Source organism: Plecotus auritus (assembly GCF_963455305.1).
Source record: "Plecotus auritus genome assembly, chromosome: 14".
In the NCBI taxonomy this organism is placed as follows: Eukaryota; Metazoa; Chordata; class Mammalia; order Chiroptera; family Vespertilionidae; genus Plecotus; species Plecotus auritus.
The window spans coordinates 4,422,148-4,443,760 of NC_137780.1; the positions used below are offsets into that span (position 1 = coordinate 4,422,148).

The 21,613-nt window shown below is 44.3% G+C and overlaps 1 protein-coding gene across 1 annotated transcript; it reads left to right on the forward strand.

Moving 5' to 3' along the window:
* Positions 1-5,144: 5,144 nt before the first annotated feature.
* On the forward strand, positions 5,145-20,827 carry TSNAX (translin associated factor X). The gene is made up of 6 exons (XM_080651244.1): positions 5,145-5,293; positions 5,779-5,883; positions 7,377-7,491; positions 9,119-9,249; positions 15,664-15,791; positions 18,980-20,827. Exons 1-6 carry the CDS (start codon positions 5,278-5,280, stop codon positions 19,355-19,357), a joined length of 873 nt encoding a protein of 290 aa, XP_080507370.1. The 5' UTR covers positions 5,145-5,277; the 3' UTR covers positions 19,358-20,827.
* The last annotated feature ends 786 nt before the right edge of the window (positions 20,828-21,613 follow it).

The following is a 21,613-nucleotide window of genomic DNA, read 5'->3' on the forward strand; positions in this document are numbered from 1 at the left end:
GTCCCAGGTTCGATTCTGGTCAAGGGCATGTACCTTGGTTGCGGGCACATCCCCAGTGGGGGGTGTGCAGGAGGCAGCTGATCGATGTTTCTAACTCTCTATCCTTCTCCCTTCCTCTCTGTAAAAAATCAATAAAACATATTAAAAAAAACAAAACAAAACAAAAACACTGTCATCCTAAGCCTTCTTCCATCGTTTCCCTTCTTCCATATGCTGTCTCCAAGGCCCATGGGTTCCTCCTAGGGCCACAGCAAGATGTGTGAAGGTCTCAGTCTAATAATGTGCTGCGCATTCAACTGTTTAATGGGAAGGTGGGAAGTTAAGCATCATGTAACCATTATTTCAGAATTATTGGACAGATGGGAGATCGGACCGAAAAGAAGGCAGGACCAGGATATAAGCAGGACTCAGAAGGTGGGACCAGGAAGACGGTGGGAACCAGACTGCAGACACCAGGGTGGCCTCACACCCTTTCCGGAGGCAATTCATGGCGGGCCCAGCAGCAGAGCCAGGCTGCCCCTTGCCAAACAAACGTAAGGCTTGCACTTCCGCCGAGGATTCTGTGGGGTCCAGGCTATCCACGGGGCACAGTGAGGCCATCAGACGGCATCGGTCTTTGAACTTGGCACTGACGAAGATGTGACAGCAACCTCAACCCACCTCCCAGCAGCACTTCCTTACGCAGCCACGGAAGGACATGTGGGCACAGCTCAGATGCTTGAGTGCTGATATCAACTCCCAAGATGAAAGAAACCCACTCGTCCCACACCTGGTCAGCACCCCCCCACTCCAGACATGACCCGGGCTCAGCAGCTCCCCTGGAACACAGACATCCTTCAGTCCTTTGGTCACAGGGTGACGGCGGCGTGAGGCTGTTTCTCAATAAAGGCAATAAAATGCCAGGGACTACTTGCTTCGCTTCGGCCCTACCAGCTTGTGTGAGCTCCCCAGCCAGCAGGGACCAGAGGATCACATTACACCTTGCTCCCTAGAATTCCAGAGATGGCAATGAAGACAACAATGTCAACTGAGGTCAAGATGGTAATGATGATATAACAACCCATCACTTGTAGTAGTGACGTATTAAGGATGCTAATGACAATAGTGATGATAATTAGTAGTATTCCCTACTTCTAAAAAGAGAGGTGTCAACATTTATTAGGTGTGATGGGAAGAAAACCTATGTGTTTTATATATAATTTCCAGAAACCAACTAACATCTCGGGAGGCAGATAAAAACATCTAAAACCTAGATGAAATCAATCTCTGATGCCCAATACACAGGATCAGTTGATGCATTATTGGCTTCTAGAATTTCCTTGGGCTTCCCCACCTGGAACCTCAGAGGGTGACATCATTTAGAAGTAGAATCTTGGCAGATGCCACTAGTTCAAATGGAGTCATTTTGGATGAAGGTGGGGCCCTGAGTCCGATGATTGTCGTCCTTCTAAGACAGGGGTGGGCAAACTTTTTGACTCGAGGGCCACAATGGGTTCTTAAACTGGACCGGAGGGCCGGAACAAAAGCATGGATGGAGTGTTTGTGTGAGCTAATATAAATTCAAAGTAAAGGAGCGGAGGGGAGAGCAAGAGAACCCTCCGCTCTTCCGGCTCTGCGGGCCGGATAGAACAGCTGAACAGGCCGGATCCGGCCCACAGGCCGTAGTTTGCCCACGGCTGCTCTCAGATGATGTGAAGACACAAAAGGAAGGCCAGGGGACAACAGAGGCAGAGACTGGAGTGATGCAGCTGCAAGCCAAGGAAGACCAAGGATTACCAGCAGGCACCAGGAGCAAGGGAGAGGCCAGGGCCCGGCCGGCGAGGCTCAGTGGTTGAGTGTTGACCTATGAACCAGGAGGTCACCAAGGTCATCACGGGTTCAATTCCCAGTCAGGGCACATTCCCTGGTTGCAGGCTCGATCCCCAGTAGGGGGCGTGCGGGAGGCAGCTGATCAATGCTTCTCTCTCATCATTGATGTTTCTCTCTCTCTCTCCCTCTCCTTTCCTCTCTGAAATCAATACATAGAGCCATAGTGTTCTTGTTATTCAGGTACTTACTCATCACCGAAAACCAAAACAATGCATCATGAAATACCACGGGGGAGGAAGTATGTTTTCCGTAAACTTGAAAGCCACATGCATGTGGCAGAAATGACTACTTTCATGGGCTAATCTAGGCACTTTCAAAAGAGGGCCGGCCCTAACCGGTTTGGCTCAGTGGATAGAGCGTCGGCCTGCGGACTCAAGGGTCCCAGGTTCGATTCCGGTCAAGGGCATGTGCCTTGGTTGCGGGCACATACCCGGTGGGGAGTGTGCAGGAGGCAGCTGATCGATGTTTCTCTCTCATCGATGTTTCTAACTCTCTGTCCCTCTCCCTTCCTCTCTGTAAAAAATCAATAAAATATATATATAAAAAAAAAAAGTGGGCCGTTAAAAATCAAAGGTCCCGATAAGAGAGCATTTCTGTTTTCCATCTCAGAGTTTCCCCAAGCAGTCTCACCAGAACCAGAGGCAGATTTGAGATTAAGGTCAGATACTCTTCAGGTAGCATTCCTCTGTCCATCATTCAGTTCTGAGTCCAATCATCAGCATATCGCAGGCTCGTAAACTTTCGTAACCTTTGATGTGCACCAGGCAGGTACCACATGGCTCCCTGCAGTCGCGGGAGATATACACTGAGTCGTGGGAGATGTACATTGAACATGTGTCATATTCACAGGAAAGTTGCATGGGAAGTTCCTGCTTGGCTCGTGGTCATAATATATTGATTTGTTTTGCCCAAACAAGTCGATTTAATTGGGGATTTACTCATTTTCCCTGGCCAAACGTGTTGATCCAACCTGATCTGGGCCACGCAGAAATGGGGCATGCAGTTTGTCAGTAACAGAGACAGGAATAAAACTTGTTTGAAGTCAGGTAGCTTGACTAATCACATAAGGAATTTGCTCTGCACTGGTACACACCCTTCCTCAGAACTTTTAGTTCCTCAGACTTAAAATTAAGACAAGAAAGGCAACACTTTCCATTACAGATAGTTTAATCAGTTCATTGGAAAGCATCTCCTAACAAGAGTTAGATATACACTGAGTGGCCAGATTATTATGATCTCTGAATGCATAATAATCTGGCCACTCAGTGTGTGTGTGTGTGTGTGTGTGTGTGTGTGTGTATTTTTAGAGGCCTGGTGCATGAATTCGTGCATGGGTGAGGTCCAGCCAGCCTGGCCAGGGGGAGGGGACATGGGCGGTTGGCTGGCCTGCCTGCTGGTCGAACTTTTGGTCGAGGGGACAATTTGCATATTAGCCTTTTATTGTATAGGACATACACTGAGTGGCCAGATTATTATGTGTTCAGAGATCATCATCATCTGGACACTCAGTGTATATCTAAAGCAAGTCTCCATGTATTTATCAAGTGTCTCTTATGGACAAGACACTGTGCTTTAAAAGAGAGAAAAAAAGGGGGGGGGTGGGACAAAAGAAAAAGACGAAATATCTCCTCCAGAGTGGAGAGTGGGGGTGTGTGCGGTCGTCTTTCCACGGAGCCCTGTTTCAAAGAGTCCAAGTCAGACTGAGCTTCCAAAAGACTGCATCCTTCAAAGTGCTGTTCGTTGCAAAAAAATTCACTATATTTGACAATCAAGTTTGTCTATAAAGCTGGAGAAGAGAGAAAGGCCTAGAAGATGTAGATAGGCTCCTATAAGAAGGCAACCAGGATAGGCTGCTGCGAGCCATCGATCTCCCCACGCCAGAAGTGGTAGTGAAGCATGGATCAGAGGACCCAACCTGAAGCTGTGAGAAACCCAGGTATAGCTGGGAGGATTCATACTGTGTGTGAAGGAAGGGACCCACCTGAGGGGATGGCCAGTGGGGCCTCAGTCTGGGGCCAAGACCAGAGCTTTTATTTTTTTAGTCCTCACCCAAGGATATGTTTCCATTGATTTTTAGAGAGAGTGGAAGAGAGAGGGAAAGAGAAACATCAATGTGAGAGAAATGCATCGATTAGTTGCCTCCTGCATGAGCCCTGACCAGGGCCCAGGCCGGGGAGGAGCCTGCAACGGAGGTAGGTGCCCTGGACCAGAATCAAACCCGGGACCCTTCGGTCCTCAGACCTACGCTCTATCCACTGAGCCAAACCGACTAGGGCAAGACCAGAGCTTTTAAATTCTAACTTGGCTTCTCCCCTACACCGTCTTGGGCAGATCACCATGGAAGCAACAGCCAGGCCAACTGGTGTCTCAGGGCAATATGAGGGCAGCCCAGGCCCTGGCCCGTGTGGCTCAGTTGGTTGGAGTATCACCCCATGTACCAAAAGGCCACAGGTTGATTCCAGGTCAGGGCACATGCCCAGGCTGCGTGCTCTGCCCCCCTACTGGGGACATGCAGGAGGCAGCTGATCAATGATTCCCTCTCACTGATGTTTCTCTCCCCCCCCCCCCCCCCGCTCCCTTTCTCTCTGAAATCAATAAAAAATATAAAAAAAAAAATTAAGTCAATCTGCCCTGGCCGGTGTAGCTCAGTTGGTTGAGCATCGTCCCATGAGCCGAAAGGTTCGTGGTTCGATTTCGGGTTAGGGCACAAGCTCAGGTTGTGGGCTTGATCCCCAATAGGAGGCAACCAATCAGTGATTCTTTCTCATCATTGATGTTTCTATCTCCCTCTCCCTTCATCTTTGAAATAAAAAATCTATTCAGAAAATAAAAATAAAAAGTAACTCGGTAAGGTTCCACCCCCATCCTAAGAAGACCTTCCCATAGGCGCCCAAGTGGGTTGTTCCTTCCTCCCAGTCTGGCTTGAGCCCAGCAGGACCGGCTGCGCTGGCGAACTACAACTCCCACTATGCACCGCGCTGGAGGCTGGGTCCTCGCTGAGGGAACGCGAGGGTGTTCCAAAGGCGCCTTAAGAAAAAAAAAAAAATCACGCACATTTCCCTCTGCTTTTCCACCTTTGCACAGACCTCACCTACAAGAGGACAGATCGTCTTATTTATTAGCAGCGCACTCTGGGAAGCGTGTAGAGTTGCTTCTGTCGTCAGGCACGGCAGAGGGCACGCGGAGGCGAGGTCCTCCGGGACAGGCACGCGGCGGAGCTAGTGGCTGAGAGACTTGGACGCAGACCGGAAGTGTGCGAGGGAGAAGGCGGGTTTTGAGTGTCTGCGGCCGCGCGCTTCCGGCTCGTGCGTCGACGTCAAAGGGCCCCTGGCAGGCTCTTTCACGCGCTCTCCCGGGTCCGAGAGAGACCCTCTGTCTCTGACGCGTCTCGCCTCCGGCCGTGACGACATGAGCAACAAAGAAGGTGGCGTCTTCCACAGCCCTGGGCGTTCTTTACCCAAAGGGGGTGGATCTCCAGGCTTTTTGTAGGATTTCCCACTCCCCTCCCCTCCCCTCCCCTCCCGAGGGATGCCCTCGCGCTGTGCAGGCCGGGGGGCGGCGGACCTGGTGATTCCCCCTTGTCCTCTCCCCGCCTCCACCACACACACACTGGTCCCATTGAACACCTTCACTTCCTTCAATGCACGAGCTGTTTTTAAACAACTTAGTGGGGTGATGATACTCCACCGCGTGCCAGATGAAGGCACCTATTGGGGGTGGCCTGGCCGAGCGAGTTTTAAGGTTGGGGGGGGGGGGCGGAAAAGAGCCGAGGGGGCCGCGGGAGCGTCCGAGGCCAGGCCCTGTGGGCGTCCAGCTCCCAAGGCAGGAAGGGGGGGCGGGACGCCGAGGGGTCGCCTCTGGGTGATGGGAGGAGGGCCTGTCCGACCGTTTTCTCCTTCTCCGCGTCAGGACCGGGAGGGTTCCGGAAGAGGAAGCACGACACTTTCCCGCACAGCCAGCGGAGGGAAGGGAAGGACGTGAACGCGTCGTCACCCGTGATGGTGGCCTTCAAATGTGAGTTCCCTGGAGCGCGCGCTGGCCCAGGCAGAGAGCCAAAGAGGTCGGAGCGGGGGCTCCTTGGCCACCGTGCGCCGAAGAAAAGGGCGGCTGGGAGTTTTAAGAGGCGCCTCTGTGGGTCGATTCCTTTTCCTGGGGTTGGATAGTGCGAGGTCAGCCATGCCTGCAGGTCAAGATGACAAAAATGTTGGTTTTCTCCCCGCTTCCCCCCGTTATGGGCCCACAGGTAAACGTTGGTGAATTGACATGAGACAGAATGCCATCTGGCCAAAAATTATCGCGTATCCGATATATGTCAGCACACACACACACATTCACCCGTGCTGCTTGGCCACGGGAGAGGCGCATCCCCAGGTGGTTCCGTGGGTGTGCCATGCACGGGCACTTACGCCCACTCTGTAATTGCATGTGCTGGACGGCTGTGCTGGGCGCAGTGCTGTGGGCTACGTTACTAAGTAGGATGGCTATGGCGTCACGAGGCAAGAGGAATTTTTCATCTCCATTATAATCTTACTGGAGGCCCGGTGCATGGATTTGTGCACATCTAAAGGAAATTATTTAGAAGAAATACTTTGGTGGGCTCCAGGGCATGTCCTGAGCAGAGGGGCTGGACCCCAACAGCAAGCTAACCCACTGGTTGGAGCGTCTGCCCCCTGGTGGTCAGTGCACATGGTAGTGGCTGGTCCAGGGGTCAGACACTTAGCATATTAGGCTTTTGTTATATAGGATAGGATAGGACCACCCTTGTAGGTGAGGTCCATTGGTGACCAGGATGTCGTTATGTGCCACATCACTATATATCAGGTGTGTATGTGTATCAGGGAGACACACACATACACATATACACACACACATTAGGTGTATATATACATCTTGTTAAATTAACTTTTTAAGTGTGTATGGTTTTTTTAAATCCTCACCTGAGAATATTTTTTCCATTGTTTTTTTTTTTTTTTTTTTTTAGAGAGGGAGGTCAGAGAGGAGATGGAGAGAGAGAGAGAGAGAAACATGGATTGGTTGCCTTCCACAGGATCCCCAACCAGAGCCGGGAATCAAACCTGCAGCTGAGGTACATGCCCTTGACAGGGTACCCGCACCCTCTGGCCCCAGGGCCCGGGCACGTTGTGCATTGGTTTTGTTGCCTCAACTAGACTTCCGAAGACGGACTGTGTTTTTGCTTTGGCTGGAGCCCTTTGCCCAGAGTGGGAACTCCTGTCTGTCAGTAAACCTTGGATGGATAGATGTGTGTTCACAGTTTCCTTATAAGGCTCTGAGTGGTAAAACCCAGTTAAACATATGTCTATGTAAACAAAGGCTATTTTAGTTACCAGCAGAGTCTTTAATTTCCACGTACTTTAAAAACAAATAAGATGACGTTGTGCTCTTTGTAGAGTAAATAAGAGTTGCTTTGTTATGAGTAGTAACAATACTGTGTGATAGGCTTTACTTACAGAATAATCACGCTGATGGTCATCATAATGTATTCTTAGCGTTTCAGCAGGAACTCGATGCAAGACATGACAAATATGAGAGACTTGTAAAACTTAGTCGGGATATAACTGTAGAAAGTAAAAGGATAATCTTTCTGCTCCACAGGATTACAAGGTGAGTAAATACTCTAACTTTCCTTGCAGGTGGAAGCGGTTCTAACTAGCTGCTAGAATATTCCATGACTTAGTTTTTGAGCATTGGGTCAGAGGACGTTAGCAGCGGGCACATTGATCAGTGAGTTTTGGTAGCTTGTGTCTCAAGGAATTTTTTTCTTTTTTTTTTTTTAAATATATTTTATTGATTTTTTACAGAGAGGAAGGGAGAGGGATAGAGAGCTAGAAACATCGATGAGAGAGAAACATCGATCAGCTGCCTCCTGCACACCCCCCACTGGGGATGTGTCCGCAAACAAGGTCCATGCCCTTGACCAGAATCGAACCCGGGACCCTTCAGTCCACAGGCCGACGCTCTATCCACTGAGCCAAACCGGTTTCGGCAGGAATGTTTTTTCTTTATCCTTTCATTTCTGTAGGCTCTGTAGTGACATCTCTCATTCCTGATGTTGGTGATCGGTGTGCTTTTTCCTCATCTGTCTGGCTCCATGTTCTTGATCTTAAAGGATCTTGGCTGTATGACATTTTCCATTTTCCTACTTAAGTTGCCCCGACTTGTTTCTTCCCGTTGCGGGCTTGCGTTGGATTCATTTGCTCCTCTTTTTCTAGTTTCTCAAGGTGGAAGCTGAGATCAAAGCCGAACTCTCCGTTCTAACGTAGACATTTAGTGCTGTAACTTTCCCTTTTGAGTCTCTACGCCTTAACTGCATTCCATGAACTTTTTTTTTTTTAAATATATTTTATTGATTTTTTACAGAGAGGAAGAGAGAGGAGAGGGAGAGAGAGCCAGAAACATCGATGAGAGAGAAACATCGATCAGCTGCCTCCTGCACACCTCCCACTGGGGATGTGCCCGCAACCGAGGTACATGCCCTTGACCGGAATCGAACCCGGGACCTTTCCGTCCGCAGGCCGAAGCTCTATCCACTGAGCCAAACCGGTTTCGGCTCCATGAACTTTTGATACGCTGTTTTTCATTTTCATTCCATTCAAAATACTTTCTCAGGGAGACTTCTAGGCTCCGTGTAGGTTTCTCATTCCTGCGCTGTCACTTGGAAAGTTTCCAGGCACTAAGATAGGACAGTCAGAGAGCACAGGTCCTGTTCCTCACCTCTCTCTCGGGGACCACTGTCCCGTGCTGCCTGTTGTCCAGTGTCTGAACCATAGTTTGTATGTTTTGTTTTTTTTCTTTTTAGTTGTTTTTGGTGGGAGGGTAATTTCTGCCCACGTCACTCCATCCTGACTAAAAGCAGACATATCCCGATGTCATATTGTTATGAACATAATTTTTCTTTTTAAAAAAAATTTAAATTTTTTTATTGTTGAAAGTATTACATATGTCTCCTTTTTCCCCCCATTGACCTCTCCCCAGCTGCTCCCCCATGTAATTTTTCTTATAGTTATGATTATACAGAGCTTTGTATACTTTTTTTTTCATGTAATAGTATGTTACAGCATTTTCCATGTGTTTACATAGTTTTAATAAAATCAGTTGTAGTTTTGAGTTAGCATCTAAAATACAGACAATATTTGTTTAGGCCTGTGTTAAGGGATAATTAGATTATTTCAGTTTTCCTCTATAAAGCATCTGGCTGATGTCTTAAAAATTCCCAATATCTTGGTTGTAGCGCTCCTGATATGGAGGAAATACTGACTGAGTCGGAAATTAAATTGGATGGTGTCAGACAAAAGATACTGCAGGTGGCCCAGGAGCTCCTGGGAGAGGAGATGCATCAGTTCCATAGAGCCATTACGACAGGTGAGCTCTCTTCAGCGCTACCGTTTTAAAATAGTGTGTTACATGATTTATGTGTGCGCTGCATGAATTTCATGGGTACTTGGTGACATATTATTGGCTTTTAAAAATTGGGACTGTTGAGTAGTAATGTAAAGGTAATCAAAAACATTTAATTGGCTTTATTTTTCTAAAAGTGCAGTTACAGTCTTTGATAGATTTTAATAAAGTCTGTTTCCTAGTAACTGTTTTCTCAATGATTTTATTCTTGAATGTGTAGAGTGAATTCAGACAAGGGGCACTGATCTCCCAGCATGGGTGTAGCTCACTGGTGCTCTAAAGTTTCAGCTTTAGTAGGTTCATGGAGGAGAATATATCACCTAGCCAGGTGGATCCAAACATCTCTGGTGTGCCTCTACACGGGGAATTTTAGGGTAGCACTGAGTTTGTATTCATTTTAAAAGTTCCAGGGAATACTGGATCTTGGTGATTATCACCATTTGCAAATTATAGTTGATCCTTGAACACAGGGGTTAGGGGTGCCAACCAACACCCCCACCCCCGGCAATCAAAAATCCATATGTACCCCTAGCCAGCTTGGCTAAGTGGGTAGAGTGTCGACCTGTGGACTAAAGGGTCCTGGGTTCGAGTCCAATCAAGGGCACTTACCTTTGTTGCAGGCTCCTCCAGGGCCCGGACCCTGGTTGGGGCTCGTGCAGGAGGCAATCAATTGATGTGTTTCTCTCCCGTGGATGTTTCTCTGTCTTTCCTTCTCTCTTCCACTCTCCCTAAAAATCAATGGGAAAATATCCTCACGTGAGGATTAACAAAAATCCACATATAACTTTCCCAGACTGATTGGCTGTTGTCCACCGGAAGCCTTACTGGTAACATAAACAGTTAATTAACACACATTTTGTATGTTATGATTAATATGCTGTATGCTTACAGTAGGTACACTAGAGAAAAGAATATGGTATTAAGAAAATCATAAGGAACAGAAAGTACATTTACAGTGCTGTACACACTTATTGGGGAAAAATCCACCTGTAAGTTCAGACCTGTGTTGTTCAAGGGTCCAAAATAGTTGCATAAAGGGTTAAGTGCTTGATTCTCTCCCTGCCATCGTTTTTTAACGTGAGAACACTGACAGGAGAGAGGAGAGACTGTATAATCCAGGCATATCCCAGAGTTTGCAGAGACAAAGTCAGAGGTTGATTGTTACAGAAGTTTATGAAAGTTCCATTTCTTTCTATCCAATGCTGATTCCACTGAGCTGGGGTCAGGTCAGTAGCAAATACTTCATTGTGTATTTGTCAATATGTATCCAATTTTAGTTTCAACATTTGTAATCTCAGCTCTTGTTTTTCAGAAACATCGTCTTGTAGTGTGTTGAGATGTCTGGTGTTGTTGTTCAATAGTTATCTCTCTCTTACTGAGTTGTAATGGACATACAACATTATGTTAGTTTCAGGTGTGCAGTGACTTGATGTTTGTGTGTATTGTGAAATGATCGCCACAGTAAGTCTAGTTAGCATCCATCACCATGCACAGTACCGAGTTTTGTTTTTTTCTTGTGGTGAACTTTAAAGATCTACTCCCTCAGTAACTTAGACATATGCAATGCTACAGTCACTGTGTTGTATAATAGATCCCCGTGGTTTGTTTATTTTATAACAGGAAGTTTATACCTTTTGAATCCCTTCACCCATTTGACCACTCCCCACCCCCTGCCTCTGGCAACCACTCGAAATACCTTTGAATATCAGTTCGAGAGTACCTGTACCCATCAGTTCAAGCTGTGGGTGTTACTAGAAACTGGAGTGATGACTGAGATAGTTCTGTGAGGAGTCAGTATGGGATATCCCCAAAGGAGATACATTCCCATCCTCATAATTTATAATTTTTAACAGGGATTTTTTTTTTTTTTTTTTTTAATCATAGTATAGCCTTGGGTATGACAGAGTTGGCAGGCTTAGGGGAGAAGATCAGAGGCATTGGTGGGAAGATGGGTAAATGGAAAGCTCATAAGCCTTTAGAAGAAAACATGAAATTATCTTCAAGAATTTGTGGTAGGAAAGATTTTTTTAAATGACACAAATATGCATTAACCGCTAAAGGAAATATCAATTGAGTTTTATTAAAGTTAAGAAATGCTGTGTATCAGAAGAGATCATTAAAGTGAAAAGGCAGGCTGAAGTCTGAGAGAAGACACGGCAGTACAGATGTTGGGTAAAGGACTCATGGAATGTCTGAAGAATTCCTACAAATCAGAAGACAATTTACAAATGGACAGACAACTTGAACATAGGCCTCAAAATGTAAAATATGCCGCTGGCTAATAAGCATGTGGACAGGTCCTCAGCGTCATCATTCACTAGAGCATTCACAGTGAAGTGCCATTCACCAGCACGACTGAGTTACAGACACGGCTTTAAAAACTGGCAGTATCGAGCTCAAAGATGTGTCTAGTTTATGATCCCTTCTGGGTATGCACCCAGGAGAAGTGAGGTTTATGTCACCAAAAGATGTGTGACAAAGCTCCTAACAGCCATCGTCTTCATATCCTAAAACTGGAAAATGTCCTAGGTGCCATCAACATGAGAATGCATAAATTGTGGTGTCGTTGTACAAGGTACTACCACATAGCAATAAAAACGGCTAAGCATACACAGCAGCAAATAGGAGGCTCACATACATCCTGCTGGGCAAAATTAGCAGACGTGAGAGAGTCCCTGCTGATAATTCCATTTATGTGCAGTTCAGAAAGGCAGAGTTAACCTAGGGAGGAAGGCAGGGTGGGGTTACCTCCATGGAGTTGGGGCAGAGTGATTGACCATAGGCATAGGGAGCTTTCTGGAGTGTCAGGGATGTGTTACATGTTTACCTGGATGGAGTTACATAGTCGTGCACATAAGTAACAATTCATTGAGTTTGACATTTAAGGTTTATACACTTCACTGTTTGTGATTTGTAATTTTTTTTTTCATCCTCATCCAAGGATATTTTTTCCACTAATTTCTAGAGAAAATGGAAGGGAGGGAGATGGGGGAGTGAGAGGGAGGGAGAAAGAACCTGAGACCCTTTGGTCATCAGCCAACGCTCCAACCACTGAGAAAACCAGCCAGGGCTGTAACTGATTTTTTTTTTTAAATAGAAAAATCACTATTGACTAATGAGTTCCTAGATCCTTTTCAAGAGCATTTCTTTGTATTGGGAGATTACATCCACAATAATACTCTTTTTAAATAAACACACACACACACACACACACACACACACACACACACACACACACACATTGATTTCAGAGAGGAAGGGAGAGACAGAAACATCAATGATGAGAGAATCATGGATCAGCTGCCTCCTGCACACCCCCTACTGGAGACCACGCCCTCAGCCCGGCATGTGCCCTTGACTGGAATCCAACCTGGGACCCTTCAGTCCCCAGGCAGATGCTCTATCCACTGAGCCAAACCAGCTAGGGCTCATAACAAGTCTTTAAAATAAAACTAGGTTCTTTAAGTTGAAGCAATAAGAATTTTTTTTTCTTAAAAGTTAAGTAATCAGTCAAATGAAGAGGTATCTGGGACTTAAAAATTTGCTGACAGATATTTTATTTGATAAAACACAGGTTACTTATCATTAGCGTAGCATTAACAATATGATGCTTATGAATAGCTTGCTGTTTGTAATTGTTAAATGCTTGTTTTGGTGTTGCTCCAAATAGTTGTTCTTTTGACTTGGAGATAAAACCATTCTGGCACTGAACTAAAGGAGTTCTCTGCTTTTCCTCATTAAGAATAGTGCTAATGGCACGCAGAGCAATTCCCTACGGGACACTTGTGTGAGCTCAAACACTGAGCGGTCCTACTCATAATTGAACAACAACAAAAGGTTAGGTCTGTTTTCTGCACACTTCTTATCAGAGTAGATTACAGATTGTCCCAAGGGATGGTTAAACAAATGAGCGAATCATTAGTTGCTTGAAATAAGTCACTTAACAGTTTTTTGTGCCGTGTCAATTTTTTGTTTTTCTCTCTTGTTGAAAAATTAACAGTTGGAGAAAATGTCCTACGTGTCAAAGAAAATAAATTATGTTTACATAGATATATGTATTTAGTTTATATCACTACGAGGATAAAAATTGTCATTTCATTTTCGTACACGAAGCTAAGTTCATACCCCAACTGATATTTTCATTCTCTTACCTGAGAATGTGAATGATGAGTTGAGTGGACGTTTTGGGCCAGTTAAGAGATATTTTCTTAGCTACTGTTTTTTATATTCATGGCCTTTATTACATCCCTAAGACGAAGGTATAATGTTTACCACTTCCTAAGTGGGGGATTCAGACTCACACGAGTTAAGCAACTTGCCCAAGGTCATAAGCTAGTAAGTAGAGCCATGGATTTCGTGCCACAGGGTGTGATTTGCATGTTGACTGAACCTAACCCCAGGTAAAGGCTTTATCTTGCTTAAACTCTGCTCCCCCCAATATTAAGCTTTTCCTTATAAACCCACCCACATTATGGCTCTGATGTTGCTCTTTTTCCATAGTACTTAACATATGCACTAAGTCAAAGAGGTCCTTATTCCTTGACAAACTGTCTTAGTTTACAATGCCTTAATAGGATAAAGAATAGTGGTCCATTAACAAAACTTACCTATTACTTTTTACTATTATACACTGAGTGGCTAGATGATGATGATCTCTGAACGCATAATAATCTGGCCACTCAGTGTATGTGTGTGTGTGTGTGTGTGTGTGTTATATATCAGAGGCCTGAGGCCTGGTGCATGAATTCATGCATGGGTGCGGTCCAGCCAGCCTGGCCAGGGGGAGGGGACATGGGCGGTTGGCCAGCCTGCCTGCTGGTCGAACTCCTGGTCGAGGGGACAATTTGCATATTAGCCTTTTATTATATAGGATATACACTGCGTGGCCACATTATTATGCATTCAGAGATCATAATAATCTGGCCACTCAGTGTAGTGCATATTGGAGTAACATTTTGGAATAATAATGGCCTCTTATAATTGTGAGTTAATACATTGAAACAAAAACGAGAACAAAAAGCCCCACTGCATTCTAAGTTATAAAATATTTCTAACAAAAATTACTACCTGTCATTCTTATTTTAATTATTCTCAGTGTAATTCAAGTGACAGAGGAGGGTCCTTGTACCTGATCTATTATTCTACGTAAATCTTACAGTGTGGGTTGTTTGTACTTAACAAATGAGTATATTGAAGTTCAGTGAAGTTCCTGCTATGAGCGAACATTGACCTGCAAGTCTTTGTGGGAACATATGCTTTCAGTTCTCTGGGGTATCCACCCAGGAGTGGGAGAGCTGGGGGCATATGGCAGACAGTTTTTTGAAAGCCTGGAAAAAAAGTGCAGACATGAAATTGGAATTTATAATGGAACTTCTTGTCTTGTCTGCTCACCTTTATAAGAATAAGCAAAAATAACCAGAAGCCTTTAATTGGGTTTCCTTGTATAAATTCTAATAGAAGAACGAGGAGGAAAATAACAAATGACAGAAAAGGAGCCTACAAACTTCTCTCTTACTGGCAGCTGTTTCTGTAAATAATTCTCATTGGCTTCCGTCCAAGGCAAAAGCAGAAGGGGAAGGCCTTGTTTGATGGGATATGGCAGTAGGTTGAAATTTTTCACCTTGGGGATTAGTCACTGAAAATAGCGGATGTTCTTTTCATCAGCTTGAAACATAACTTGTTTAAACATCCTTTAACCTACATGTGACCCAGAAATGCTTTTCAGTGTTTGGGGCCAGGTGGCCTTGAACTTTCTCCATGGTATATCATGAAAATTTCTATAGAGTAGAAATGGCCACCTCATCTCTGCAGTAACTTTAATCAAACACACCCCAAAGACAACTTATATAACGACTAGATATGCGTGGAAATGTAATATTTGATAACCACCCCATTAAGAGAGATTGACACCACAGATGAATTTGAAACATTGTTTTATTTATTAAATGGATTGGGGTGACATTGGTCAACATGAACATACAGGCTTCCTGTGTGGGTTTCTGTTACAAGATCTGTCTATTGCACCAGTGCCCACACCCACAGTCAGATCCTCTCCTGTCACCTCATATTACGACCCCCTTCTCTCCCCACTCCCTTCCCTCGGCAACCACCACTCTGCTGTTTGTGTTCACAGGTTTCAGTTTTATGAGTGAAATCACACGGTTATTGGCTTTTTCTGTCTGACTCATTCACTTAGCATAGTGTTCTCAGGGCCCATCCATGCTGTTGCAAATGTCGCCAACTATCAAACCCAGTGCTAGCGCTTGGTAGGCGTGCACTAAGCTTTTGTTTAGCCAGGCGATGCGCCACTTGAAGTCTTCATGACATTCTTATTAATTTAATGGTTTTCTTCAGTAATTTTCTTGGTTGGTTTTTCAGGACTACAGGAATATGTGGAGGCCGTCTCTTTTCAACACTTTATCAAAACACGATCACTTATCAGTATGGATGAAATTAATAAACAATTGGTATTTACAACAGAAGACAGTGGGAAAGAAAATCAGACTGTAAGCATTTAAAACCGTATTTCACATTTATGACATCATTCATATAACAGTATAATGATTGTAGGCGGTTTATACTGGCTGATAGTTGTAGGAATTTTGAGATGGCGCTGTTCTTTCTGAAGTGTGCTTTCATAGATTCCCATGCAGGGAAATGGCCTTTTTAACTATTTCAGTTAGTGGATAGAACAAGAACAGCTGTGGGTGTGCTGAGGGAGGACAAGTCACCCTGTCCACCTGAAGCATGACTGAGTGACCACTGTAAGTTCAGTTTCGGTTTCACTGTGTTTACTGTGTGCCCTTTAAACTACCTTTGAAAAAAATGTCTTGCCTTTATTGGCTTTAATTCAAGATACATCTATTTTATTGTTTAATCCTCGCCTGAGGATATTGTTCCATTGATTGTTAGAGAGTGTGGAAGGGAGGAGGAGAGACAAAGAGAGAGAAACATCGATGATGGGGCGGTTGCCTCTCACACACGCCCCGACCAGGGCCTGGGATTGAGCCTGCAACCAAAGTAGGAGACCTTGGCAGGAACCGAACCCAGGACCTTTCAGTCTGCAGCCCGACACTCTGTCCACTGAGCCAAACCGGCTAGGGCTCATTTCATCCTTTTTTAATCTAATGAGGCAAGAATGATCACCCTCATTTACAGCCAAGAAAATGGGCTTCTCAGAAGCCACACAACTGCTGAGGGTGATGGCCAAGCTTGGAAACCAGGTGTCTTGAATGCAAACTAGTGCCCTGGGTCTCAAGATACAATATCCAAGCAGTGAGGTGAGATTTTAAATATTTGATATTTCTTGACATATTAGTATACTTAAAATTAAAGTTTTTTTCTTGTATCTTTTTTCTGTTTTAGTATTTAAAAATTACTCAGAGTCAGAAGATGTAAGAAGCTATAGAAATAATGTTTTCTTGAATATTAGCTAAAATATTCATATTGAAATCGGGAGACTTAATTTGACATGACAGAAACTTTAAGGAAGGTATGCATTTCTCAGTTTTTAAATTATATGAAGTTTATAAAGGAGGAAATGCATTTTAACAAGCTTTTTTCTCCAAAATCAACTTTTAGTTATAACCAGGGAACTCCTCCTGTCTAATGATAGAAATAAGAACATTAATATTTTCTTAAGCAAAAGTTATTTTTATAAATGACCTATGCGATGGAGCCCTCTTTCCACTACTGCAGTTTACCTGCCCTTCCTAAAAAGATGCCTTTTCTCTAACCGTTAATAGAAACGAAACATAGCAGGCACTTGACGTCATGCGGTAGTTTTAAAGACACCAGGAAAACCGGAAGCGGGCTTTGTACACTTACTCATTTCTGTCAGTAACTAGCTGTATTCCCTCTGGTGTTTCTTGGACCTCATCTCATCTCATACTTCACACTGCGAGGACTGGACCAGATGGTCTCGGAGGAGTAGTCCAACAGTATGGAGTGATCTTAGTAATACCCCCGTTTGACTGCCACTTCCCTGCTTACATCTCAGCGACTCTGTTATCTATAAAGTTCACGTTGCTAAATGTGCCTTGATATCATTTATATTTCTAGACTCATCCTGTACTAATACTTCCTTTATTTTTATTTTTTAATATATTTTATTGATTTTTTACAGAGTGGAAGGGAGAGGGATAGAGAGCTAGAAACATCAATGAGAGAGAAACATCCATCAGCTGCCTCCTGCACACCTCCCACTGGGGATGTGCCCACAACCAAGGTACATGCCCTTGACCGGAATCCAACCCGGGACCCTTCAGTCCCAGGCCGACGCTCTATCCACTGAGCCACACCGGTTAGGGCGACTTCTTCCTTTAAACCTGACTTGGAAGAAAACCTCACTAGTTTCTCAGCTGTACAACTCAGTTGTCACCCGCAGGCCTTTGCAGCCAGCTCCCTCTCTAGAGTGGCCTCCATTGTGATTGCGACTTCCCCTAAGTCTCAGACAGGCTTTTAATAACAATTTAAGCATCGCCTCTTCCTGAAAGAATGCAGCATGTAGAGAGAAATGGATGTGGAGAGAGATTTACATGATCATGGTAATGGTGATTGATAGCAGCTAACATTTATTGAGTATTTACTTTGTGTTGGGCACAATGCCAAGAACTTGGTAAATATTATTTCATCCTTGAAATAAACCTCTGAGGTAGGTACTGTTATCCCATTTTACAGATGAGGAAACTGAGGTTTAGAGAGATGACATAACTTGCCCAAGGGCATACACCTTATGAAGCAAGGTCCTGGAAGAGGTGGGAGGAGATGGGTCAAGGTCATTTGGAAGAGTTAACCTCAAACAAGAGGAGGGACAACTCATCACCTGAGACTGGAGGATAGAAGGTAAAGATGGGTGTGGACCAAAGTTTTCTTTTGTAGGCATAAGGCCATAGAGAGAGCTTGTGCCAGGTGACCTGGCAACATGACCAGGCCATTGACAGTAGGTTTGGGATTAAGTAGGGGGGTGAGGAGGTGATGACGGTTTGGAATAATGTCTAAGGAGACTGGAGAGAGAATCATCTAAGATAAAGTGAAAGGATTGGTGAGTCATTTATAGTGGGACAAACTACAGATGCAGATGTAATTATTATCTTTCAGCCCAGTGGGACTCGACCACTTGAATAAAGTACTAACAAAAGTAGGTTTTAACATTGATTCAGGCTGTGTTTTTTCTGGGTGCAGTAGAAAAATAGGAGCCTAAAGCAACTGAGGAGGATGTAGCAGGAGAGTGATCAATGAGGATGGTCAGTGCTGAATAGGGATAGGAGAGAGGCGGAGGCCGAGTGGCTTAGGAAGATGAGAATAATCACAAACACGGAGGGCTTGGAGATTTGTTATTTAACTAATACGTTTGTCATGCAGTAAAGTAGTTGGGCCTTGTTTAAGAACGCTTTAACTTTATTTTGTATGTCAGGTGAAGTTGGAAATAGTTGACTTTAGAATGATACAGTATTAGATTTCAAAGTTACCTTGAACTAATTTCATTAAACTCCCTACCCAAGGCATGAATTCCTCTTGGAACATCACAAATGGTCGTTAAGCAAAATAGTTCCTGGAAGGTCCTATTTAGAGAAGATTAGCATGGCTGATCGGCTGTTGGTTTGTACCTTATAATAAATGCGACACATGCGTATTCCCTCTTCCTCACCGGGTGTTTTCTTTGTGTGTGTGTGTGTGTGTGTTCTTTTCCCAGCCCTGCTCCGATGCTCACGGTAAAGAGTTTGGTACCTGGAGACTGAGAATCACCCCTGTCGATTACCTCCTGGGAGTGGCCGATCTGACCGGCGAGTTGATGCGGATGTGCATTAACAGTGTGGGCAACGGGGACATCGACACCCCCTTTGAAGTGAGCCAGTTCTTACGCCAGGTGTATGATGGGTTTTCATTCATTGGCAACACCGGCCCGTACGAGGTTTCCAAGAAGCTCTACACCCTGAAGCAGAGCCTGGCCAAAGTGGAGAATGCGTGCTATGCCTTGAAAGTCAGGGGCTCGGAAATTCCCAAGCATATGCTGGCAGACGTCTTTTCCGTTAAAACAGAAATGATGGATCAAGAAGAGGGCATCTCTTAGACCAACATCACCCAGGTGCTGTTCTCTGGACTCCCAAGCGAGACCAGTTTGTAAGACTGTTATTTGGTATTTGACTTCATTGTGGCTTTTACCTAGGAAATTTTCAGCTCCCCTTGTTTGGAATTATAAACAAGCTGTACATAAAGTTACCAAACTGAATCGTTTTCTATGTCTTACTCATGAAAGCCTGCATACAGAGGTTTGCCTAGAGGCCTCTGAATTTCTGCGGGCTAAGTTCCACCCTGGTCTCCGTCACGTGAATGTACCTGAGTGCACTTCTTGCACTCGTTGCGCTTCACTTGGTGTGGGTTTTGAGTGCCAGTGATTAGTGGAAGCCAATCATAATTTAAGTCGTTGGTTTGTAATATAGAAAAGACTTTCTAGTCACACACCTGGACTTGAGCTTTTCGTTTAAATTTCTTGGTAGTATTGTGCCAAGCCTCCAAAACAGGCTTATTCCATAGAACAGAATTAAAATGACTAAGTTATCAGTATACTTTAATTTTATGTGGCATCATGGTAAGAATTCACAGTATGTTCTGGCTGATTTAGGTCACTTTGAATCCATATGATCAAATAGCCTTCCAGAAAAATTGACAGATACCCAGATGTTAGTTTCTACATTTAACTTTTGTGCTTTATCACAGAAAATCTGATAGAGGATTGGAATTAATATTGTAATATTTTTACTGGTGTTTGAGTTGAATTATATACTTGTACATACAACTGTAAAACTTTTAGTAGTGATTAGTTAGCAATTTTTTTGTTGTCTATTATATTGACATTAGGCGTGTTTGGAGACTTCCCTATTCTAGCATCTATAAGAAATTATATTTAAGTCATTATAATGAAGTTTTGAAATTTTCGAAACACTAAGTTAACCCAAACCTTTATAGTTGTCTAGTTGTCCAGTTGTGTTAATCAATAGTATAAAAAGCTGCCAAAGAAAACTTATCCTGTACAATTCAGCAATAAGACAATTGTCAACACATTGGGAACAACAGCGGTAGTTTCTGGTTCTACGTAGCGTTGGCATTTGCCTACAGAAATGAGTTGTAGTTGTCCCCTGTGAAGTGAAACCGACCTGAGCATGACGCTGTTGGCCGACAACCAGACATTTCCATTGGGTTTTGAAAGTTTTGAAAATCTAGCAACTGGATGTTATTTTTTGAAAGATTAGCCGCTCTGTTTGTAAGGGCTGATTCTCTGAAAGTGTAATTTCCTTCCAACAAATTACCTAGAGGAAACTAAAACACAGGCATGCCTAGGAAATTAGGTTTGTTTGATAGAGAGTTTGTTTTGGTGGTGGTGAGTTTTCTGTTTCCCTGTTCAAAGATGTATCGCTGAAACGTAGTCTCATGACATATTTTTGTTCCTTCTGCCACTTGAAGTTAAATTTATGTTAAAAGCAAAATATCTTACAGATGTTTAAAACTGAAGCCTTTGAATAAAATATTAAAACAAAGTTAATCTTATCTTTTATTATGTTGAGAAATACTTAATCAAATTGTTGTATATAATCCCCCCATCACCATTTATCCCCCTCGATGCCCTCCTCTCCTCCCCACCCCCAATCACCACACTGGTGTCCATTGTTGTATATAATTTTTGGCCCAAACAGGAAAACCAATATAGACGAGCTTGATAGGGAGATTTATTATTTCTTAAAATAGGTCCAGAGGTTGGGCGAGTTTCAGGAAAGACATTTCTTCCCATCGCATTCACCCAGACCAGGTCACATTCTCATTCCTCTGAGCCAGTCATTGGAAAGGAGGGCTATTTCACCTGGTTGGCCAAGTGCACCTGATCCGAGAGGAGGAGGGCGAAGACAAGACATCAGATTGGGAGGGGGGAGGCTGCCTTTGAGTAGGTAGTGAACTGTCCCCGTTCTAGGTTGTTGATACCCCTTTAAAAAAATATTTTTATTAATTTCATAGAGTAAGGGAAGGGAGAGAGAGAAGCATCAGTGATGAGAGAGAATCATTGATTGGCTGCCTCCTGCATACCCCCCATCAAACCCAAAAACTGGGCTTGTGCCCTGACCGAGAATTGGGAATCGAACTGTGACCTCCTGGTTCATAGGTCACCGCTCAACCACTGAGCCACGCCGGCCGGGCCTCAGTTATTTTCTGCAGGGTGTGGTGTTGGTGGGTAACCTTTTAATTTAGTCTCCTAGTTACAGGATGGCAAAGGCAAGTTGCACTGAACTGGAAGAGGAATGGGCATGAGAGATGGATAGTGACGGGCAGGACGTGG

Coding starts and splice junctions, on each gene's coding strand:
- TSNAX (XM_080651244.1), top strand. Junction 5,884..7,376: donor CGTGATGGTGGCCTTCAAAT/GTGAGTTCCCTG, acceptor ATGTATTCTTAG/CGTTTCAGCAGGAACTCGAT. Junction 15,792..18,979: donor GTGGGAAAGAAAATCAGACT/GTAAGCATTTAA, acceptor TTCTTTTCCCAG/CCCTGCTCCGATGCTCACGG.